This window comes from Rhinolophus sinicus, chromosome 18, assembly GCF_057876585.1.
Source record: "Rhinolophus sinicus isolate RSI-liver-muscle chromosome 18, RSI-T2T, whole genome shotgun sequence".
Lineage (NCBI taxonomy): Eukaryota > Metazoa > Chordata > Mammalia > Chiroptera > Rhinolophidae > Rhinolophus > Rhinolophus sinicus.
In genome coordinates, this window is record NC_142518.1 from 53,428,403 (window position 1) to 53,450,098 (window position 21,696).

Sequence of the window (21,696 nt, forward strand, 5' to 3'; positions counted from 1 at the left end):
AAATAATACCCTGCATTGATGAAACAGTCAGCAAGTATACCACATTTCATTTAATAAGTTTTAAAACAATGTTAAGTGTAAATTTAAAACAATGAATACCAAACCAAAGGTACAAAATAATACTCTTAGGAAGGTGTATAAAAGAAAGTGTTTACCTCGAAATTAGGAACAAAACAATTCCAAAATAAAGAATTTAAATTAATCTTTAAGCTTAACTAAATATTTCTTTACAATACTAGGTACGGCAATGCCATATTTAGATACTCTAAACCAACACATTTATTTTTTATTTACACTAATTTACTATATTGCCAAGCAATTTTCAATAGTCTCATGAGGCAGCCACTCTGAAGCCATAAAAAAAGTCTGTAAAAATCTAATTTGTGGCTATATTTAAATATGATCATCATATAAGCCATTTTAATCATTTCTTGACTTTCTCAAATGTATAATTCAATTTGATTGACTGTGTATGATCCACATTTGCCACTAAGTAGGTTTTACACACTGGGCCAATCTTTTTCTGTCTCTCTCTCTCTCTCTCTCTCTCTCTCTCTCTCTCTCTCTCTCTCATTTACTTTTTTCCCTTTTCTTTCATTGGAGAGTGGATAGAAAGTAGAATGAAATACCGAGGCTTCCATCATACTGACACAGTTCAGAATTTACATACACTACCAATAATAGGTAACTGTAAGTTTTAGAGTGTTTTATCTTTTTCTTAACCCTTTCATAAATATTGTCACTTACAAAAAACAGTTGCAGAATTGAATAAAATGAAGTAGAACTGAAGGCTTAAGTTGGAGTCCATACAGGTATACCTCCTTTTACTGCACTTCACTTTTTGCACTTTGCAGATATTGCATTTTTACAAATTCAGAGTTTGTGTCAACCCCACACCAAACAAGTCTATTGGTGCCATTTTCACAACAGCATTTGCTCACTCACTTCATGTCACTGTCACATTTTGGTAATTCTCTGAATATTGAAAACTCATTCATTATTACTATATTTGTTATGGTGATCTGTGATAAGTGATCTTTGACGTTATTATTGTAATTGTTTAGGGGTGCTATGAACCACGCCTATATATGATGGTGAACTTAATCGATAAATGTTCTGTGTGTTCTGACCGCTCCACTGACCAGCCATTTCACTGTGTCATTCCCTCTCTTCAGGCCTCTCTATTCCCTGAGACACAACAATATTGAAATTAGTCCAATGAATAACCTTATAGTGACCTCTAAGTGTTTAAGTGAAAAGAAAATTCACACATCTCTCCCTTTAAATCAAAATCTAGAAATGATTAAGCTTAGTGAAGAAGGCATGTCAAAAGCTGAGACTGGCCAAAAGCAGCTGAAAGCTAGGCTTCTTGTGCCAAACAGTCAGATAAGTTGTGAATGCTAATGAAAATTCTTGAAGGAAATTAAAAGTGCTACTCCAGTGAACACACAAATGATAAGAAAGTGAAACACCTTATTGCTGATACGGAGAAAATTTTAGTGGACTGGATAGCAGATCAAAGCAGCCACAACATTCCTTTAAGCCAAAGTCTAATCCAGAGCAAGGCCCTAACTGTCTTTAATTCTATGAAGGCTGAGAGAGGTAAGGAAGGTTCAGAAGAAAAGTTTGAAGCTAGTAGAGGTTGCTTCGTGAGGCTTAAGGAAAGAAGCCATCTCTATAACATAAAAGTCAAGGTGAAGCAGCAAATGCAGGTTTTGATGCCACAGCAAGTTATCCAGAAGATCTAGGTAAGATAATTAATGAAAGCTGCTACACTGAACAACAGATTTACAATGTAGGTGAAACAGCCTTATGCTAGAAGAAGATGCCACCTAGGACTTTCATACCTAGAGAGAAGAAGTCAGTGCCTGGCTTCAAAGCTTCAAAGGACAGGTTGACTCTTGTTAGAGGCTAATGCAGCTGGTGAATTTAAGTGGAAACCAAAGCTCATTTATCATTCTGAACATATTAGGGCCCTTAACAATTTTGCTGAATCTACTCTGCCTGTGCTCTATAAATGGAACAACAAAGCACGGGTAACAGCACATCTGTTTACAACATGGTTTACTGAATACCTTAAGCCCACTGTTGAGACCTATTGCTGGGGGCAGGAGAGATTCCTTTTACACTAGCACAGCTCATTGAAAATGGACCTGATCATCCAAGAGCTCTGATGGAGATGAACAATGAAATTAATGTTTTGTTTTTTTCACGCCTGCTAAAACAACATCCATTCAACAACCCATGGATCAAAGAGTAATTATGAATTTCCAGTCTTATTATTTAAGAAATACATTCCACTAGGCTATAGCTGCCATAGATAGTGATTGCTCTGATGGATCTGGGCAAAGTAAATTGGAAACCTTCTGGAAAGGATTCACCATTCTAGATGCCATTAAGAATATTTGTAGATGCTGTGTTATAGAAATGTACACTTGAAACCTATATAATTTTATGTGTTTACTTTTTATATATTTAAATGGTGTTCTAATATTCTGTTGCATATAGTTGGTACAGATATTTAAGAGTAATGCCAGCCGGAATTAAAATGTTGAAGAGATTAAAGTAATCATGTTAATTATCCAATAAAGTGTAAGAAATGATTGTTTCAATTTTATTATAATACTAATAAAAAGAAAACAATTAAGTTAGCCAGGCTATATGGAGGATGGGGAGTGGTAGAAGAGGATAAAGGGGATCAAATATATGGTGATGAAAGGAGAACTGACTCTGGGTGGTGAACACACAATGTGATGTATAGATGATGTACTCATATTATAGAAATTTACCCTTGAAACCTATATAATTTTACTAACCATTGTCACCACAATAAATTTAATAATTTTTTTAAAAGAACATTTGTGATTTGAAAAAAATCAAAATATCAAATAACAGGAGTTTGCAAGAAGTTGAGTCCAACCTTCATGGATGACTTTGAGGGGTTCAAGACTTCAATGGATGAAGTAACTGCAGATGTGGTGGAAATAGCAAGAGAACTAGAATTAGAAGCAGAGCCTGAAGATGGGACTGAATTGCTGAAATCTCATGAAAAGACGTTAACAAATGAGAAGTTGCTTTTTATGGATGAGCAAAAAAGTGGTTTCTTGAGATGGAATCTACTACTGGTGAAGATGCTGTGAACATGTTGAAATAAAAAGGGATTTAGAATATAACCTAAACTTACTTGGTAAATCAGCAGCAGGGTTTGAGGGGATTGACTCCAATTTCGAAAGTAGTTATACTGTGGGTAAAATGCTATCAAACAGCATTGTGTGCTATAGATAAATCATTTGTGAAAGGAAGAGTCATTTGATGTATCAAACTTCACTGTTTTCTTATTTTAAGAAATTTACACAGCCATCCCAACCTTCAGCAACCATCACCCTGATTAGTCAGTAGCCATCAACATCCAGGTAAGACCCTCAACCAGCAAAAAGATTATGTATCACTGAAGGCTCAGATGATGTTTAGCATTTTTAGCAACAAAGTATTTTTAATTAAAGTATGTACATTATTATTATAGACATAATGCTGTTGCATACTTAATAGACTACAGTTTCTGTTTTTCTGCATGTGAATTATAGGCTTTATTCAGTTTAAATACTTGCTTCTGGACTACCTCATGAACGTTGAGAGAAAGCAGAACAACATTCACTTCTTAAGTTATAGTCAAAAGGGAAATTCTCTGCTCAGTACTCCCAAGTTCTAAAAAGCTAAACTAGTCATCTTTAAGATAATCTGCTATTTAATTTCCATTTCATATTTCCTTTTTTTAGCTGTCCTTCAATTCTTATTATTGATTTATTTTTATTATAATTAGTTTCAGGTGTGCAAAACAACATAATGGTTAGACATTTACACACCTCATGATTTGATAACTCCAAGTCTACTATCTGTCTGACACTGTACATTGTTATTCAGTACTACTGATTCTATCCCCTATGTACTTTATATCCTGTGACAATATACATGTATATGTTATATATGTAATATATTATATACATAATTGTTGACATTCAGTATTATTTTATATTAGTTTCAGGTGTACAATGCTGTGGTTAGACAATTATTTAATTTATGAAGTGATCCTCTGGAAAAATCTAGTGCCTGTCTAGACACCATACATAGTCTTTACATTATTGATTATATTCCCCATACTGTGTATCACATTCCCATGACTACTTTGTGACTACCAATTTGTACTTCCTAATGCCTATACCTTTTTCACCAATACCCCCAACCGCCTCCCATATAGCAACCATCAGTTTGTTCTCTGAATATATGAGTCTATTTCTGTTTTTCTTTCTTTCTCAGTCTGACTTATTTCACTTAGCCTAACAACCTCTAGTTTCATCCATGATGATGCAAATGGTAACATTTCATTCTTTGTTATGGCAGAGTAATTCTCCATTGTATATATGTACTACCTTATCTTTATCCAATCATCTATTCATGGGCATTTATGTTGTTTCCATATCTTGGCTATTGTGAATAACACTGCAGTAGACATAGAAATATATATATATATACACATACACACACACACACATATACACACACACACACATATATACACACACACACACATATACATATACATACACACACATACACACGTATATATACATATGTATATGTGTATATATACATATATTACTGTTTTGGATTTCTTTGGATAAATACCCAGGACTGGAATTGCGGGGTCACAAGGTAGTTCTATTTTTAATTTTTTGAGGAACCTGCATACTGATTTCCATAGTTGCTGCACCAATCTGCATTCCCACCAATAGTGCATGAGGGTTCACTTTGCTCCACATCCTCACCAACACTTGTTTATTGATGATAGCCATTCAGACAGGAGTTAGGTGATATCTCATGGTGGTTTTTATTTGCATTTCTCTGATGATTAGTGATGTTGAGCATTTTTTCATCTGTCTATTGGCCATGTGTACATCCTCTTTGGAGAAATGTTTCTTCAGATCCTGTGCTCATTTTCTAATTTGATTGTTTGCTGGATTTTTTTGTTTGTTTGTTTGTTTTGTTTTGTTTATAGTGTTGAGTTGTAAGACTTTTTAAAAAATAAATTTAGGATATTAACCCCTTATCACATCTATGATTGGCAAAAAGTCTTCTATTCAGTAGGATGTCTTTTCATTTTTTAACGGTTTCCCTTCTGTGAATAAAACTTTTTAGTTTGATGTAGTACCATTTGTTTATTTTTCCTTTGTTTCCCTCACCTGAGTAGGTATGTCAGTAAAAATATTATTAATGGCAATGTCTGAGAGTTTACTTGCTATATTTTCTCATAGGAGTTTTAAGTTTTCAGGTCTTATATTTAACTCTTTCATCCATTTTGAGTTCATTTTTATATATGGTGTAAGAATGTGGTACAATTTCATTTTTTTTTTTTTTGCATGAATCTGTCCCATTTTCACAGCACCATTTATTGAATAGACTGTTTCTACCCCAGAGTATAGTCTTGCTTCCTTTGTCATAGATTAAATGACCATATAAACATGGATTTATTTCTGGGCTCTCTATTCTGTTACATTGATCTATGTGTTTGTTTCATGCCAATACCATGCTATGTTGATTACTATGGCCTTGTAGTGTAACTAAATAACAGATAGCGTGATACCTCCAGATTTGTTCTTCTTTCTCAGGATTGCCATGGTTATTCAGGGTATTTTATGTTTCCATGTAAATTTTAGGATTATTTGTTCTAATTCTGTGAAAAATTAGTATTTTGATAGGTACTGCATTGAATCTATAGATTACTTTGGGTAGTATGGACATTTTAACTATATTCTTCCTATCTAGGAGTATGGTACATGTTTCTTGTTTTTGTTTGTTTGTTTGTTTGTTTTTTATCTTCTTTAATTTCTCTCTTCAATGCCTTATGATTTTCTGAGTACAGGTCTTTTACTTCCTTGATTAAATTAATTCCTAAGTATTTTTATTTTATTTTTGATGCAATTGTAAATGGGATTATTTTCTTAATTTCTCTTTCTGATAGCTTATTATTGGTGTATAAAATGGAACTGATTTCTGACTATTAATTTTGTATTCTGTGACTTACTAAATATATTTATCAGTTCTAATAGATTTTTGGTGTAATCTTTTGGGTTCTTTATATGTAGTATCATGCTATCTGTAAATAATGACACTTTCACTTCTTCTTTTCCCATTTGGATGTCTTTTATTTCTTTTACTTGTCTGATTGCTGTGGCTAGGACTTCAAGTACCATGTTGAATAAAAATGAAAACAGTCTTGATCATATCTTAAGGAGAATGTTTTTAGCTTTTTCCAGTTGAGTATGATATCAGCCATGAGTTTGTCATATGTGGCCTTTATTATATTGACATACCATGTTTCCCCGAAAATAAGAGCTAGCCAGACAATTAGCTCTAATGTGTCTTTTGGAGCAAAAAATAATATAAGACCTGGTGTTATGTTATGTTATGTTATGTTATGTTATGTTATGTTATATTAAAGACCTGGTGTTATACTATAGTAAAATAAGACCGGGTCTTATATTAATTTTTGCTCCAAAAGATGCATTAGAGCTGGTTTTCCGGCTAAGTCTTATTTTTGGGGAAACACATGTTCCCTCTATTCCCACTTTGCTGAGAGTTTTTATCATAAATGGATGCTGGATTTTGTAAAATGCTTTTTCTGCATCTATTGATAAGCCCATAGGATTTTTATTTTTTTTATGTGGTATAACACATTAATTGATTTGCAGATATTGAACCAACGTTCCATAGCAGGAATGAATCCCACTTGATTGTGGTTTATGATTGTTTTTCATGTATTGCTGAATTCAGTTTGCTAATATTTTATTGAAGATTTTTTCATCGATGCTCATTAGAAATATCTGCCTACAGTTTTCTTTATTTGTAATGCCTTTGATTTTGGAATCAGGGTAATGCTGGTCTTGTACAATGAGATTGAGAGCCTTCCTTCCTCTTGGATTTTTTGGAATAGTTTGAGGAGAGTTAGTGATAATTCTTTTTTCAATGTTTTGTAAATTCAGCTATGAAGCCACCTGGTCCAGGACTTTTGTTGGTTGGGAACTTGTAGATTACTGATTCAATTTCGTTGGTAGTAATCAGTGTGTTCTGATTTTCTGTTTCTTCTTGATTCAGCCTTAGATGATTGTATGCTTCTAGGAATTTATCTATTTCTTCCAGATTGTCCAATTTGTTGTAGTATACTTACTCTTAGTAGTTTCTTAAACTGTTTTGCATCTCTATAGTGTCCGCTGTCACTACTCCTTTTTCATTTCTGATTTCTTTTTTTCTTGATGAGCCTGGTTAAAGATCTGTCAATTTTATTTACCTTTTCAGGAAAATAGCTCTTGGTTTCATTGATCTTTTGTATCTTTGATCTCATTTTTAACCCATTCATCATTTAGTAGCATATTATTTAGCTTCCATGTGTTTGTGTGTTTTATAGCTTTTCCTTTTAATTGATTTCTAGTTTCATACCATTTTGGTGACCACAAATTGTCCCTGTTGATGGTGGTCGAATAGCCTCCTTTAGTGTTTCTTGTAATGTAGGTCGTGTGTTAGAAAATTAACTCAGCTTCTCTATGTCTGGAAAACTCTTTATTCTTCCTTCATATCTAAAGGATATCTTTGCTGGATATATTATTCTTGGCTCATAATTTCTCTCTTTTAATATTTTGAATATTTGGTTCCACTCCCTCCTGGCTTGTAGAGTTTCTGCTGAAAAATCTGATGATAACCTAATGGGCTTTCCTTTATAGGTTACCATCTTCTTTTCCCTGGCTGCCTTGAGGATTCTTTCTTTGGTGTTGATTTTTGACAGCTTCAATAAAATGGGCCTTGGAGAAGGCCTATTGGGGTTGAAGTAATTAGGTGTTCTATTTGCTTCTTGGATTCGAGGATCCAGTTCTGTCCACCAGTTTGGGAAGTTCTCATTGACTATTTTTTGGAATATACTCTCTGTTCCCGTCTCTCTTTCTTCTCCTTCTGGTATGTCCATTATTCTTATGTTGCTCTTTCTGATGGAGTCAGAAAGTTCTTGTAGAATTCTTTCATTTAAGTCTCAAGTCTCTTTCTTCTTCCATCTGTATAATTTCCCGGTTTCTATCTTCGATGTCACTGATTCTTTCCTCCATCTGGTCAACTCTACTACCTAAGCTGGCTATTTCATTCTTCATTTCTTTTATTGAGTTCTTAATCTCCAGAAATTCTATTTGGTTCTTTTTTTAAAAATTTCAATGTCTTTGGTAAACTGTTCATTTTGTTCTTTGATTGTGTTTCTGAGTTCATTAAACTGCCTGTGTTTTCTTGCATCTCATTGAGTTTTTTTTAAGAACTGCAATCTTGAATTCTCTGTTATTTAAGTCACATATTTCCATATCTTTAAGTTCATTTTCTGGAGACTTTTCATTTTGTTTCTGAGCTATGTTGTTGCCTTGGTTATTTATGGCCATTAGTGATTTATTATGTCTCTTCCTAGATATCTACAGGAGTGGGTTCTTCAACAGCTTGATAGAAAGAGGTCTTTCTTTTGTTTTCCAGTAGGTGTTGGTAGAATATTTTATTTTCTCTCCGAATGCAGCCTTTTATTCTCTCTCAAACTGTAGTGTTATGTTTTCTCTGCACTATTCCAGCTTCTCACACAATGGGGGGATTCCCTGGAAGGTGGGCTTCTCCTCTGTGAACAGCTGGCCTTGGTCATGTGGCACCACCTCCATGGGAGGATATGGAGAGCTTCTGAAGTTTCAAAGCTCTTCCTGTCCCAGATTCAGAGCCTGTGTGCTTCAGCAGCTCTGTTTACTCCTTTAGGTTGATTTCTGTATGGAGCCTCTTGGTCTTGCCTGTGTGCTACTCAGGGAGTCCTTTGTGGAGTTATAGTTGTTCAATTTGTTGTAAATTCCAGGGGAGATTTCCGGAGGCTCACCTCATACCACCATTTTTATGATGTCACTCCTAATTTCATACCATTTTGGTTGGAGAAGTCGCTTGATATGATTTAATCTTCTTAATTTTATTGAGACTTGTTTTGTGGTCTAACATGTGGTCTATCTTCAAAAATGTTCCCTGTGCACTTGAGAAGAATGTTTATTCTGCTGCTTTGGGATGAAATGCTCTAAAAATAGCAATTAAATCTACCTGGTCTAGTGTGTCATTTAAGGCCACTCTTTCTGTGTTGATTTTCTGTCTGGAAAATTTGTCCATTGGTTTCAGTGGGTGTTAAAGTCCTCTACTATGATTGTGTTACTGTTGATCAATATTTGTTTTATATATTTAGGTGCTCCTATGTTGGGTGCATCAATGTTTACTAGGGTTGTTTCCTTTTGATGAATTTATCCCTTTATTATTATGTAACATCTTTCTTTGTCTCTTAGTGTCATCTTCATTTTAAAGTCTATTTTGTCCAATTTAAGTATTGCTACCCCAGCTTTTTTCTCTTTTCCATTTCTGTGAAATATCTTTTTCCATTCCTTTACTTTGTCTATGTTTGTCTTTTGATCTGAGGTGGGTCTCTTGTAGACTGCTTGTGCATGGGTCTTGTTTTCTTTTTTCTTTTTTTTTTAATTTTATTGGGGAATATTGGGGAACAGTGTGCCCCTCCAGGGCCCATCAGCTCCACGCTGCCATCCCTCAATCTAGTCGTGGAGGGCGCATCCTAACTCCAAGTCCAGTCGCTGTCCTCAATCTTTAGTTGCAGGGTGGTCAGCCCACCATCCCATGTGGGAATTGAACTGGCAACCCTGTTTTTGAGAGCTCAAGCTCTAACCAACTGAGCCATCCGGCTGCCCCTTCAGCAACTCAGTGGCAGCTCGTTGTCTTCAATCTTGTTGTGGAGGGCACAGCTCACTGTCCCATTTGGGAATTGAACCGGCAACCCTGTTGTCCAGAGCTAGCACTCTAACCGACCTAGCCACCCAAGGCCCCGGGTCTTGTTTTCTTAACCATTCATCTACCTTATAACTTTGGATTGGAGCATTTAATCCATTTACATTTAAATTGATTATTGATAGTTACATAGTTATATCTATTTTATTATTCAGAGCTTTTGATCTTTGTATGTTTTCTCCTTTCTTCTGCTTAAAGAAGTCCTTTTAACATTTCTTGTAATACTGGCTTGGTGGTAATGAATTCCTTTTCTTTTTCTTGTCTGAGGAGCTGTTTATCTTTCCTTCAATTTTAAATGATAGCCTTGCTGGGTAGAGTAGTCTTGGTTGTGGGCCCTTTTTTTTTTTCATCATTTTGAATATTTCCTGCAACTCCCTTTTGGTCTGCAAAGTTTCTGTTGAGAAATCAGCTGATAGTTTTATGGGAGTTCCCTTGTTAGTAGCTGGTTGTCTTTCTTTTGTTGCTTTTAGGATTCTCTCTTTGTCCTTAACATTTGCCATTTTAATTATGATGTGTCTCGGTACACGCCTGTTTTGGTTTTTTTTGGGAATTTCTGTACTTCCTGTGCTTGTGTGACTATTTCCTTCACCACGTTAGGGAAGTTTTCAGACATTATTTCTTTAAATAGGATTTTGATCCCTTGCTCCCTTTCTTCTTCTGGTACTCCTATGATGCAAATGTTGTTACAATTGATGTTGTTCAACATGTCCCTTTTATTAAACCATCTTTTTCTTTTAATTCTTTTTTCTTTTTGTTGTTCTGATCGGGTGTTTTCAGCTACCTTTGCTGATTTGAATTGCTGATTTGATCTTCTGCTTCCTCTAATCTGCTGGTGATTCCTTCTAGTGTATTCTTCATTTCAGTTATTGTATTCTTTATTTTTAACTGATTCTTTTTTTATTATTATTTCTATGTCCTTCTTCATGCTTACTATCTCTTTTTTGAAATTCTCACTCAGTTCCTTAAGCATTCTTATACTCAGTATTTTAAACTTTGTCTCTAGTAGGTTGGTTGCCTCCATTTCATTTAGTTCTATTTCTGGAGATTTCTCCTGTTCTTTTATTTAGGACATGTTTCTTTGTTTCCTCATTCTGGCTGCTTCTCTGTGTTTGCTTCTATGAATTAGGTAGATTTCTTATGTGTCTCAGTGTTTGTTGGGTGGCCTATGTAGCACATGTCCTGTGTGGTCCAATGGCTCAGTCTCCCTGATTTCTTGTTCATGTGTTCCAGGAGAGTCCCTTGAGTTTGTTGTATATGTTCTCTTGTTATGGTTGATCCTTGATTGCTTTTGGAGCATGCATCAGTGAGTGAGATTGACTCCCAGGCTGACTGACTGTGAGCAAGGGCTACACCCACAGTTTATGAGCAGCTATGTGGGGGTTGACCCCTCAAAGGGGGATTTGCCCCCACAGCTCTTCTGCTTGTTAACTCCACCCTTTGGGTGTGCTGCTTGTGGGGCTAAACAGGTAGTGTTCTGGTGTCGTCTGAAGCTGTGCTCTGGGCATGTTTTTTCTGGTGTCTCTTGGGAGGTGCTCCCATGCAGGCCAATTTCAGCCTTGCCTGTGACTGGAAAGCTATATGCAGTTGGCTGCTACCTGTGTTGGACCTGGAGGCATGTGTATGGGGCCTTGCTGTGAACCGAGGCTGGCTGCTACCAGTACTGGGCCTGAGGTAACTTAGCAAAAGCCCATGGCCCCGTTAGTTTCTTGCCACCTGCCATCTGCCCACAAGGCTCAGCCATCAAAAGAGCCTACTTAGGTGTGTGGGCTGGGCTAGTAAAGCCAGTGTTGAGATTGACTTTAGAGATGTAGCACTAGCTGGGTGGGGTGGGTGCCCAGGGAGTCACAAGGCATGGCCAGTGAGTTTTACAAGGTTAATGCAGGTTCAATTCTTCTGCCAGTGCCTGGCCTGTGACTACTTTGCAAAACACCCTGAGATCACCACAGTCAGTCAATGCTCGCTGTAGATTCACAGATTCCTGAGAGCTGCCCAAGAGCAGTGTTAGTGAAATTTATGGCTTACTGCCCACGATCAAATGTTCCGTAGGGAGCCACCAGCCTTCTGTTGCTCTAAAAGTCTTCCGCATATGTGGGGCTGAACTGCCTGTCCAGCTGCTGAGAGTGCAACTGGCAATACAGCTCTAGGTGGGTGGGGCAGGGTTCCACGGAGCTAAGGGATGTGGGCAGGAGTTTTTACAGTGTTAATGAAGTTTTGGTTCCTGCACTGGTGCTGGGCTCATGACCACTTTGCAAAATCCCCCTGAGAACACTGCAGCCAGCCACTGCTCACTTTAGGCCTGTAGGTCCCCGAGAGCAGCTCAACAGAGGTTGTGAAACAGATTGTTGTTCAGTGATTTACAGCAAAACTTCCCCGGACCACCTCTGCTGTATAAGTCTTCCACAGCTTGTCGGGTGGGACTGTCTGCTCAGTAGATGACAGTTCCCCCAGTGATGTAGTACTAGCTGTGCAGGGCGGGGACCCAGGGCATCACGAAGGTGGTACACACAAGTGGATTTTACCAGACCAATGAGGTTTCAGATTTGGCCCTTTGAGCGAGTGTTCAATATAGAAAAGATGGTGACCTCCTATAGGCTACAGGCAAGGTGGTCTCCACACAGGGATAATGTCTGCTCTCCCTGCAGCCCTTGCTCTGAAGCCAAATAACTCAGTCTTTCTCCATATGCCTCTGGCACCTCTTGAGTTGCTGCCCTGACACCGGAGACTAAGTGAGTATTGGCAAGCGAGTGAGTCTGTATGCAGGCCCTTTAATAGAGTGTCTGGGTTTCCAGCCACCTTCCATCTCACCAGGATGGGCAGACAGAGTCCTCGCTGATTTTCACTGACAGATATTGTGGAAACTCCTCTTCCCAGCACAGGAGCCCTGGGCTGGGGAGCTCATTGTGGAGCTGGGACCCTTCCCTCCTCTGCTGGAACCTCCACCACCAAGGAGTCTCTGCCAGTGTTCATCTACTACCTGCATTTTGTGTTCAGCCCATTTTGCGACTCCACCACTAAGTCTCAATGTTTATATACTTAATTATAGAGTTTCCATTCAGGTTGTCTTCAGATTATTCTTGAGGTTGATTGTTCTATAATTTATCTGTAGTTTTAGTGTGATCCTGGGATGCAGTAGCAATAGTGTTTACCTAATCCGCCATCTTGGACCCAAATCTCTCTAGCTAGACTATAGTATGTTTTACCATAACTGCTATATGCACTGGGAAACCCAGAAAAATTGTCACTCACTTTATTGTGATATTTGCTTTATTGTGGTGGTCTGGGATTGAACCCACAATATGTTCAAGGTATGCCTATATTTTGCCATTTACTACACAGGAGATCAAACAATTCACATAGCCTGTTGTTGTTTTTTTTAATTTATTTTATTTTTTATTAAATTTATTAGGGTGACACTGGTAAATAAAATAATATCAGTTTTGAGTGTGCAATTCTATAATCCATTATTTATATATTGCATTCTTATCAGAATAATTCCACTTTCCCAAGACCAGATTGGTGATGACTTAATTAATGCTTGTGAAAGAAATCCATAAAGTGTGGAGTGCTGTACATGTGTAATGTATTATAAATTATAGTACTAGCTCCATTATTTTGCTATTGGTTAGGGGCTTTCCAACCAGTGTCATCTGCTACAGTAAGAACCGCAGTTCTCAGTCAATTGCTTATCTTAGTTATAAGAGGGCACTTTGTCTAAATAGGCAGGTTAACTTGGAATTTATTATATTAGAGCTTCCTTATGGGTCTATCTAAGTTGATGATTGTTATATGGATAACTTCGCTATTAGGCTGAGTTCCACAATGACTAAACTCAGAGCAGAGTTGAAGAAATGATATCACTTATTCAGTTCCCCCAGTTACTCAAAAGCTGTCTTAAGCTGCTTCCAGAATATTTATTTGCTGTGCAACATAAATTACCAAATAGACATGTTTATCTTAATTTGAGAAAGATATTTCATTGCATTTAAAACTTGAGATCTTTATTATGAAAAAATATTGTAAATGATCATTATGTTCTGAAAGAAAAATATATATCCTAAATTGGAAAAAATATAGTAGTGTTTTGATGAAAAAACTTAACACAGATGCCTGAAATTTGATACTTGACAAAATACAAGACAACAGAATGACAGAAGGGAGAATTGAGATATAATTATACAAAAACTGAAAGAAACCCCATCCCTCCCCAAAAAATTCCATGGGAGCCCCTTTAAGATTATTCTGAATGTATAGATTATTGTCCATTTTAAAAGATACCTTTGCCTGGCTGACAGAAGACCATGTTTTTCCATAAGAGAAAATAGTTTGTCATCTATTTTTTTTCTCATCTCAAAGAAATTTAGTATTTGTCCCCTAAATGTACAGCCAGAGATTTCTCTCCCAAGCCTTCAAGAAACTTCTACCTTGGTAACGGGCCTGAGAGTCTCTTCACAGAGCGAGTTGAAAATGAATGCCAGAGGACTTGGATCTCAGCTAAAGAACAGTATTCCAGTTAATGAACTTTCAGCAAGTGGACCCTTTGAAAGTCATGTTCTCCTTTGAAAAGGTTTTTCTTGTGTGAAAGATGAATGTTTATCCAGTCATCTTCTTGAATTATCAGAAAAAAATTCCCATACAACCAACACTAAATGAAATTTTCCACACTGAGAAACATCCAGGGTCTATGCGCTCCCTGAAAATTGCAAGTGGAGTTCAAGGCAGTGCTGCAGATTCAGCATCTTCCGTTTCTTGCAACTCAGACCTTTCACTGGATATTTTGAGGGGTAGTGGTGAGACTATTAGATTTGAAGATATTCTTAATGACCCATCACAAAGTGAACTAATGGGAGAACCACATTTAATGGTAGAATATAAATTTGGTTTACTGTAATGCAGTGTGCTGTCCATGAAAATAGAGAGGCCACATCTTGTTTATAGTCATCTCTTAAATGTAATTTTATGTACACAACATGGAAAGTACTGATACGTGAGAATTGTTGCCTAAACAGTATCTGATCATTTGAAATTATTTGAGTCTTTGGTTTATGGGTATATGACAGTTGAAAGCACTAGAGATGATTTTAAAACTCCTGATTTATATTAAAACAATAGCCTTCTATGTCTTAAAAAAAATTGTTGTGATTGAATATTATAAAACCATCTTCAGGTTCCAATTCAACCTATTTTCTTGGTATTCCGTAAATTTAATTTTGAATAACCATCATCAGTATTTGAGTCTGCAGTATTCACCGTAGCTTCTTTCAGAATAAACATCTGTAATTGATTACATTGGTATCACTTCAAATTAAGTACAAAATCAGATATTTATATTTTATTTTATTTCAGTATAGTCCATTACTGTTCATATGAATAATAGTTGCTTTGTTGAAGCTACTTTAGAATTATAGCTATTCTTCCATTGTTTCACGTTGAAAAATATAAGTTCAGAGGTTCTGATTTTGGCCTTACCTTTAAAATGAAGAAAATTAAAGCAAGCAGTAGATGTCAATTAAAAACAAACAAACAAACAAAAAAACCCACCGTGAAAATTTTCAGCCTTTCTCTTAAGGTTTTTGGCTAAAGATCAACTCGACATCCATCAGTTCTGAAATCATAAGCTGTTGTCACCTACAACAGCTGAGAGAGAAAAGCACCCATATCAACTTGGACACTATCCATGTGAACTGGGAAGCAGTTAAGACCTTTCCTTGTGTTCCTAAATAATCTCCAGTATAGACATTCTGCTCCTCAGCTTCAGAAAGCTCCCCCATGTCCCTTGTCATGGGCAGCAATAGCACCCATGTGTTATAAATGCATATATTTGTGTCTGGCATTTTCTGAAGTTTGACAGTGAAATGAGTTGATACACTTATTTTGTTAAGAAGTTTTTAAAGTACAAAGTTTCAGTAGAAAACCTTTCTTTTCTAGGAACACTTCATCGAGGTAATAAAGAACCAAGAATTCCTCATGCTTCCAGCTAATGAAATTTCAGAACTTCTGTGCAGTGATGACATTAATGTGCCTGATGAAGAAACCATTTTCCATGCTCTAATGCAGTGGGTGGGGCATGATGTGCAGGCCAGGCAACAAGACCTAGCGATGCTGCTTTCTTACATCAGGTTGCCATTACTTCCACCACAGGTATGGAAATTTACCCATGTCATGTAAAGTACAGTTCGAGCTACCACCAGGCATTAATCCATTCTTTATTTGTCACATTTTATTTTATTCAGAGGATTTCCAGTAATTGAAGTGTACAGGATTTGTTTTGCAGAAGGCCATGTCCAGCCTTCAATTAGTAGTATTAATGACGAAGTGAGAGGAAACAAGGATTAAAAAAAAATCCACAGATAATCCCTAAACTTTAGCATGCTCATTAGTTTCAGTTTCCTCTCCTCAAACAGCACTTGCAACAAGCAGGAAAATGACTAGGTTAACTCCTTTTCTTTCCCTGCCCACCTTCTAGGCAAGGTGATAATAATCAGTACAAGAGCATCCCAGAGGAGATTCTAGAAAGGAGTTAGATTCTGGATAATACCTACTAACCATGGGTAATCAGCTACTATGATTGAAAGCATATTAGAATAGTTTCAGATGCACGAAAGCATCATTATAATGGCACCTCCATCATGCATGCTAAGGTATTATAGTAAAAATGATTCTAAAAACAGACACCCTTGGATAAGATTCAGGATGGACCCACCTCATACTGAATTTTAGTATGTGAAGTTTAGTGAGGTTGGAGTGCAGTCTCTCTACATAATTCTAAAATTGGAAATAACAAGAATTATTTCTCTGGAGAAAATTTACCAATAGTAGGTATAATTTGTATTTTATATATACATGAATATATTGCACATATGCATACTTCATATACCATATACCCTATGGCTGAAGTCCTCAATCATCATCCACTTTGGAAGGAGGGAACGTTATCTGCACTTAGTGGATCAGTTTCATAAACATTAAAATTCATTGATTTTCAACACAATTACTAATTTAATGTTAATATTGAAAAATAGAATGTTAATTTGCTGATGGTTTCTCTACTTTTACCACCTTTAATCATTAATTAAATCCAATAGAGTTATATATTTACTCTTACAAATCTGTCCATATGCAATCAAAGAATATTGACAGCCCTCATGTAGAAAATTTATCTAAAGGGCAAGGCAATAGTAACATCAAAAAGAGAAACATTAAAATATGTATGTAATTTCCAACCCAAATTTCAGCATCTATAGAAATTTCATGTTTCTGTGAATTTGTATATTCTTGTGTGTGTTGTTCTCATGAGATGGTTTATATGATTTATCATATTCTCTAAGGCAGTGTTGCTCAAAATGTCCCTGGACCGGCAACACAGAATTGCTTGGGAGCTTGTTGGAAACACAATTTCTCAGGCCCCTATCACAGACCTACTGAAAAAATGTCTAGGGGTGAGGCCCAAGGAAACTGTTTTCTAACAAGTTCTCCATATGATTTTTAGATACGCAGAAATTTAAGAAGCACTGGTATAAAAGATCAGTGACCATTAACTTTACACTGCTTTAATTCTATATGACATTCTTTCAGCAAAATGTTTAGTTTGGATTGCTCTTACTTTATTGGAATGAAGGGAAATTTCCAGCCAAAACACACAACCAGTAGTGCATTGGCCTCCTACCCCTGAGAGTACCTTATGTCTCCAATGCAGACTGTGTGAACATTTCCTAATGATGGTAGTGGTGGATAATGGCATACAAAATGTACACTTTCCAAAGCAATTTTAAAAGTGACCTTAAACAATATGAAAAGAATGGTGATAAATCTCTGAAGAATATTTTTGAAAGATAAAACAATTACATAGCCCAGTTTTCAAACCTGCTTTCAGCAGTGTATGCATTAAGGAAATGCCAGGGGTCTCAGCAGCCAAGTCAAAACAGTAATCCATCAAAGATAACAGGTGGGGTGAGAACAGAGCTGGTGTTAACCAGTGCAGAACAGGAAACTTCAGTGAAGTTTTATGGAGTGAGATTAGCACCCCTACTCCAACACCTGCTTGCTATTCCTCCCTATAATACTGTGGACCCAAAACTCAAAAGAATTAATCTAAATGACCCGTGACAAAATTCTGAAACAAACTCTTCTCAAGTAATCTCAGGAAAAATACCTAGCTCTTACCCCATTCAATTAGTGTCTTATTGTCTGCCAAGCAGTGATGGTTAGAAAGGATTGATCATCTACTATTGCTGATGGATTGGCTAGTTACTAACACATGTACTTTGTTCATGTACACATATACATGTACAGATAAAAAATGACCTACTTTCAGAATACTTTACAGAAGTGATGTGATTATAAAGATTCAGCACCCTATTGGTGATTTTAACTGGGCATGTTTTTACCACCTCCCCTGAAAACACCAAAACGTAGCTGCTTCTCTAGCTACATGTCATAGACTGGGAGATGCTTGTTTTTAGCATACAAAGTCATTGTCTTTGACTGCTTTCAGTAACACATTTTTATGAGTGCTTTCACTTTCACTCGTTGAGATTATATGTGTATATATTCAAAAGATGAATATGTCAAATAAATCTGCATAGGTCATTAGCTAATACCACGAGGCTTTTAATCATTTTAAATCATAAGTGAACATAAAAAGATGTTGCTAAATAAGTTAAGATATTAAATAATAACAGTTCTACATCTGAAGTAGCTTGAGTTTTCTCCAAAGTGATATAAACAAAAAATACGTTCTTTGTAACAGTGGACTCCACTTCATATACTGTGCATCATTACTTTTCAGTTACTGGCAGATCTTGAAAATAGCTCCATGTTTACTGGTGATCTTGAGTGTCAGAAACTCCTGATAGAAGCTATGAAGTATCATCTCTTACCTGAAAGAAGACCCATGATGCAAAGCCCTCGCACAAAGCCTAGAAAATCAACTGTGGGGGCGCTTTATGCTGTGGGAGGCATGGATGCTCTGAAAGGTAACAGAAACAAATTAATTAATTTAGAAAGTATCATTCAAAAAAGAAGATATATTCTCAACACCCTCCAAATGATGAGGGTGGTATTAAAGCCATATTTAAATGTGTGCATCTAAAACTAACTTTCATAAACAGGGTACTTTATGTAAATTTGTAACCTTTTTTCATACCTTATCGGGTATAACCCTTTAATTAGTATTGGCTAAACTCTTAATAGGTACTATTGTGACAGAAATTTTTAAATTTGAGTATTTACTTTGCAATATAAGATATTTTCAGGGAAACCTTATTTAAAGTTTATCATAAATGGAAGGGATGAGGTCCTCCAAATATGATTTTGACAGAAATAGAAGAGTGGCCTCTAACTCCTTGCTGTCAATTTCTTGTTAGATGCTCAAAGGCCAGTTAAAAAGAATCTTGACATGTTGATAACAACATCAGCAATTCAAACCCGGGATAAAGTAATGATTTTACATAAGAATTTTATCAAATAGAATAAGGAACAGTTTCTGAAGCCATCATCTTTACCCAGAACCCTTCTTATAACCTATTCTTCTATAGTGCTACCTTTCTACACTTAATTTCTGTCTGTAGACTCATGAGGCCAAAACAATGAGGCAAAGATTTTGTAATTTAGAGTTGGCTGTGTAGGAAATAAAACCGACCCACTTTAAATTTGTCAGATCTCGCGTGTAAATGTCATTTGACATCTGTAGAAAATGATACAAAAGTCAAAAGTTTTGTGCTACTAAAATGGATTCATTTTTTATATTTTTATGTACAATTGGAAATTGGAAGACAATATAGGAGATATGCCAATTAATCATAAAACTATAAAACAACAGCTTGCAAATGCAATTATTTCCAAAGTAGTCAAGTAACTTCACAAAACTAGTGTTCTTCAGAAAATAACACACAATGCAATATATAGATGATTATTTTAGAATTGTACACTTGAAACCTATATAATTTTACTAACCAATGCCATCCCAATAAACATAATAATTTTAAAAAAATGAATAAAAAAATACAGAAAATAAAACTAAGTATAGCAAAAACATTAAGGGGGTAACATTTATCTATATAAATTAGTATTACATTTTAAAAATGTACCAGTTCAAATCTCACAAAACTATAAAAAATAATTTCTATATTATACGCCTTTTCTTACAGTCTGTTGTTTCACTTAACATTTTTAAAAATACAGTTTGAACATTCACCTTTTGATGTCTAGGAAATACAGTACTTCCTCAGTCTTTAATTTCCTCTCTGACTCATACAATTGACTTGGAATTAGTTGCTAAATATAGATATCACACAGGTGGCTTGGGTTACCTCTAAATCCTACCATGCATATCAAAAGAATCATCAGAAATTTGCTTGAGTGAGCACAGAGTAAAAGTTTAAAAACTGTCAAATGGTAAACTTTGGGCTTTTGTACATACAAGGTATTCAGTAACTTTCCATTTATTAAACATGAAGAATTCTGAGAAACAGTATAACAAGGGACAAATTAAGGCTAATGTAGTCAGTTTTAGATTATTTTAAAAATAGAGGAAATGACTAAATCAGATATATTCAAACTACAGGAACTATCGTGTTCCTAACAATACTACAGAGTTTGGTTGGTTGTGTTCCCTCCTAAAATAAATCATAAATGAGGTATGAATAGGAGCTTAGAAATGAATTGAGAAACAATATTTTCAATGTTTCAGGGAAGAAGGTGAATTTAAACAGAAAAATTACAAAGCGGGACCTAAGGAGAGATAAGTTTTAAAAAGTCTGTGTTCCCATCAAATATAGAGTTGTCATAGTAACTTAGCTAGAGGATTTCCATTTTGATTAGTTGGAGCAATAGTGAAGGTGGGCAAGTGGGCTGAAGATAGCTTCAGAATTCAACATACAGAACTACTAGTCATATATGTTCATAGGTGCAAATAAGAGATATGGAGTAAATATATCTACTATATTTAATCTAATGCCCAGAAGAAAAATTGCCCTGGCCTACAGCTGACATGTAGCTTTGTAAGATTTTCTGACTAATTACTTCACTATTAATATCATTTTCATAATCTTAATAATTAGTTCAGCATAGCCTTCATTTCCTAGTTTAAATCAGCTCTTTGGTAAATTCCACTAATGAAGAATTTGAAATAAAAAGTTAAAACAGGAAGGAGAGGATAGAAAGACAGATTTTGGAAAATTGGAATGAGGGAGTGGAAAGATACAAAAACATTCAGAGAAAATTGGCTGGTTGACAGAGTGAAAATAGCTGTGACTTTTTTTGTATATATTGCACTTTTAACAGTATCATCCAGAGATATTTCGTGTAGAAAAGATACTCTGCTAGGTGGTGTCATTTGACCTCTCATCAAGCTATTAGTTAAAAGAGCAATTGCTGATCTGTAAATCATAATTTAGTGAAATCCACATTATCAGTAAAAGATGCAGGGATTAAAGAGGTAGAGTAAATCAGTACCTGTGTATTCACAAGCTTTTATTATGAAAATTCAAACTCTTGAGACAGAAATACTTATAGTGTACTATTCACTGGAAAATATTTAAAATTAGAGAAAAGAAAGAAACACTGTTTCCACTAATTCAATATACACAGAAAAATTTTCAGAAGCAGCCATAGATAGTATATATACTCTGCTTAAATTTGGACTTGATATTACCCCACACCACAGATTTATAATTGGCCAGTGGATATGCCAGATGTTAACTATATTTTCACTGTAACTAATGGATTATATTTTCTCCACAAAACTTCCAGTAGAAGAGCAAAACTGAAAACTGTTTTTTTTTTATTCTTATGGTTGACTTTGTA

General features: G+C 35.7%; 1 protein-coding gene and 1 pseudogene across 1 annotated transcript in view; both read left to right on the top strand.

Moving 5' to 3' along the window:
• The window catches only part of KLHL4 (kelch like family member 4), a 114,935-nt gene that overhangs the window by 71,660 nt on the left and 21,579 nt on the right, over window positions 1-21,696 (top strand). The window contains exons 5-6 of the mRNA XM_074323668.2: window positions 15,820-16,032; window positions 18,680-18,866. Of these exons, the coding sequence (XP_074179769.1) occupies window positions 15,820-16,032; window positions 18,680-18,866 (400 nt within the window). The remainder of the gene's footprint in view (window positions 1-15,819; window positions 16,033-18,679; window positions 18,867-21,696) is intronic.
• On the top strand, window positions 11,763-14,915 carry LOC109437391 (proteasome maturation protein pseudogene; annotated as a pseudogene).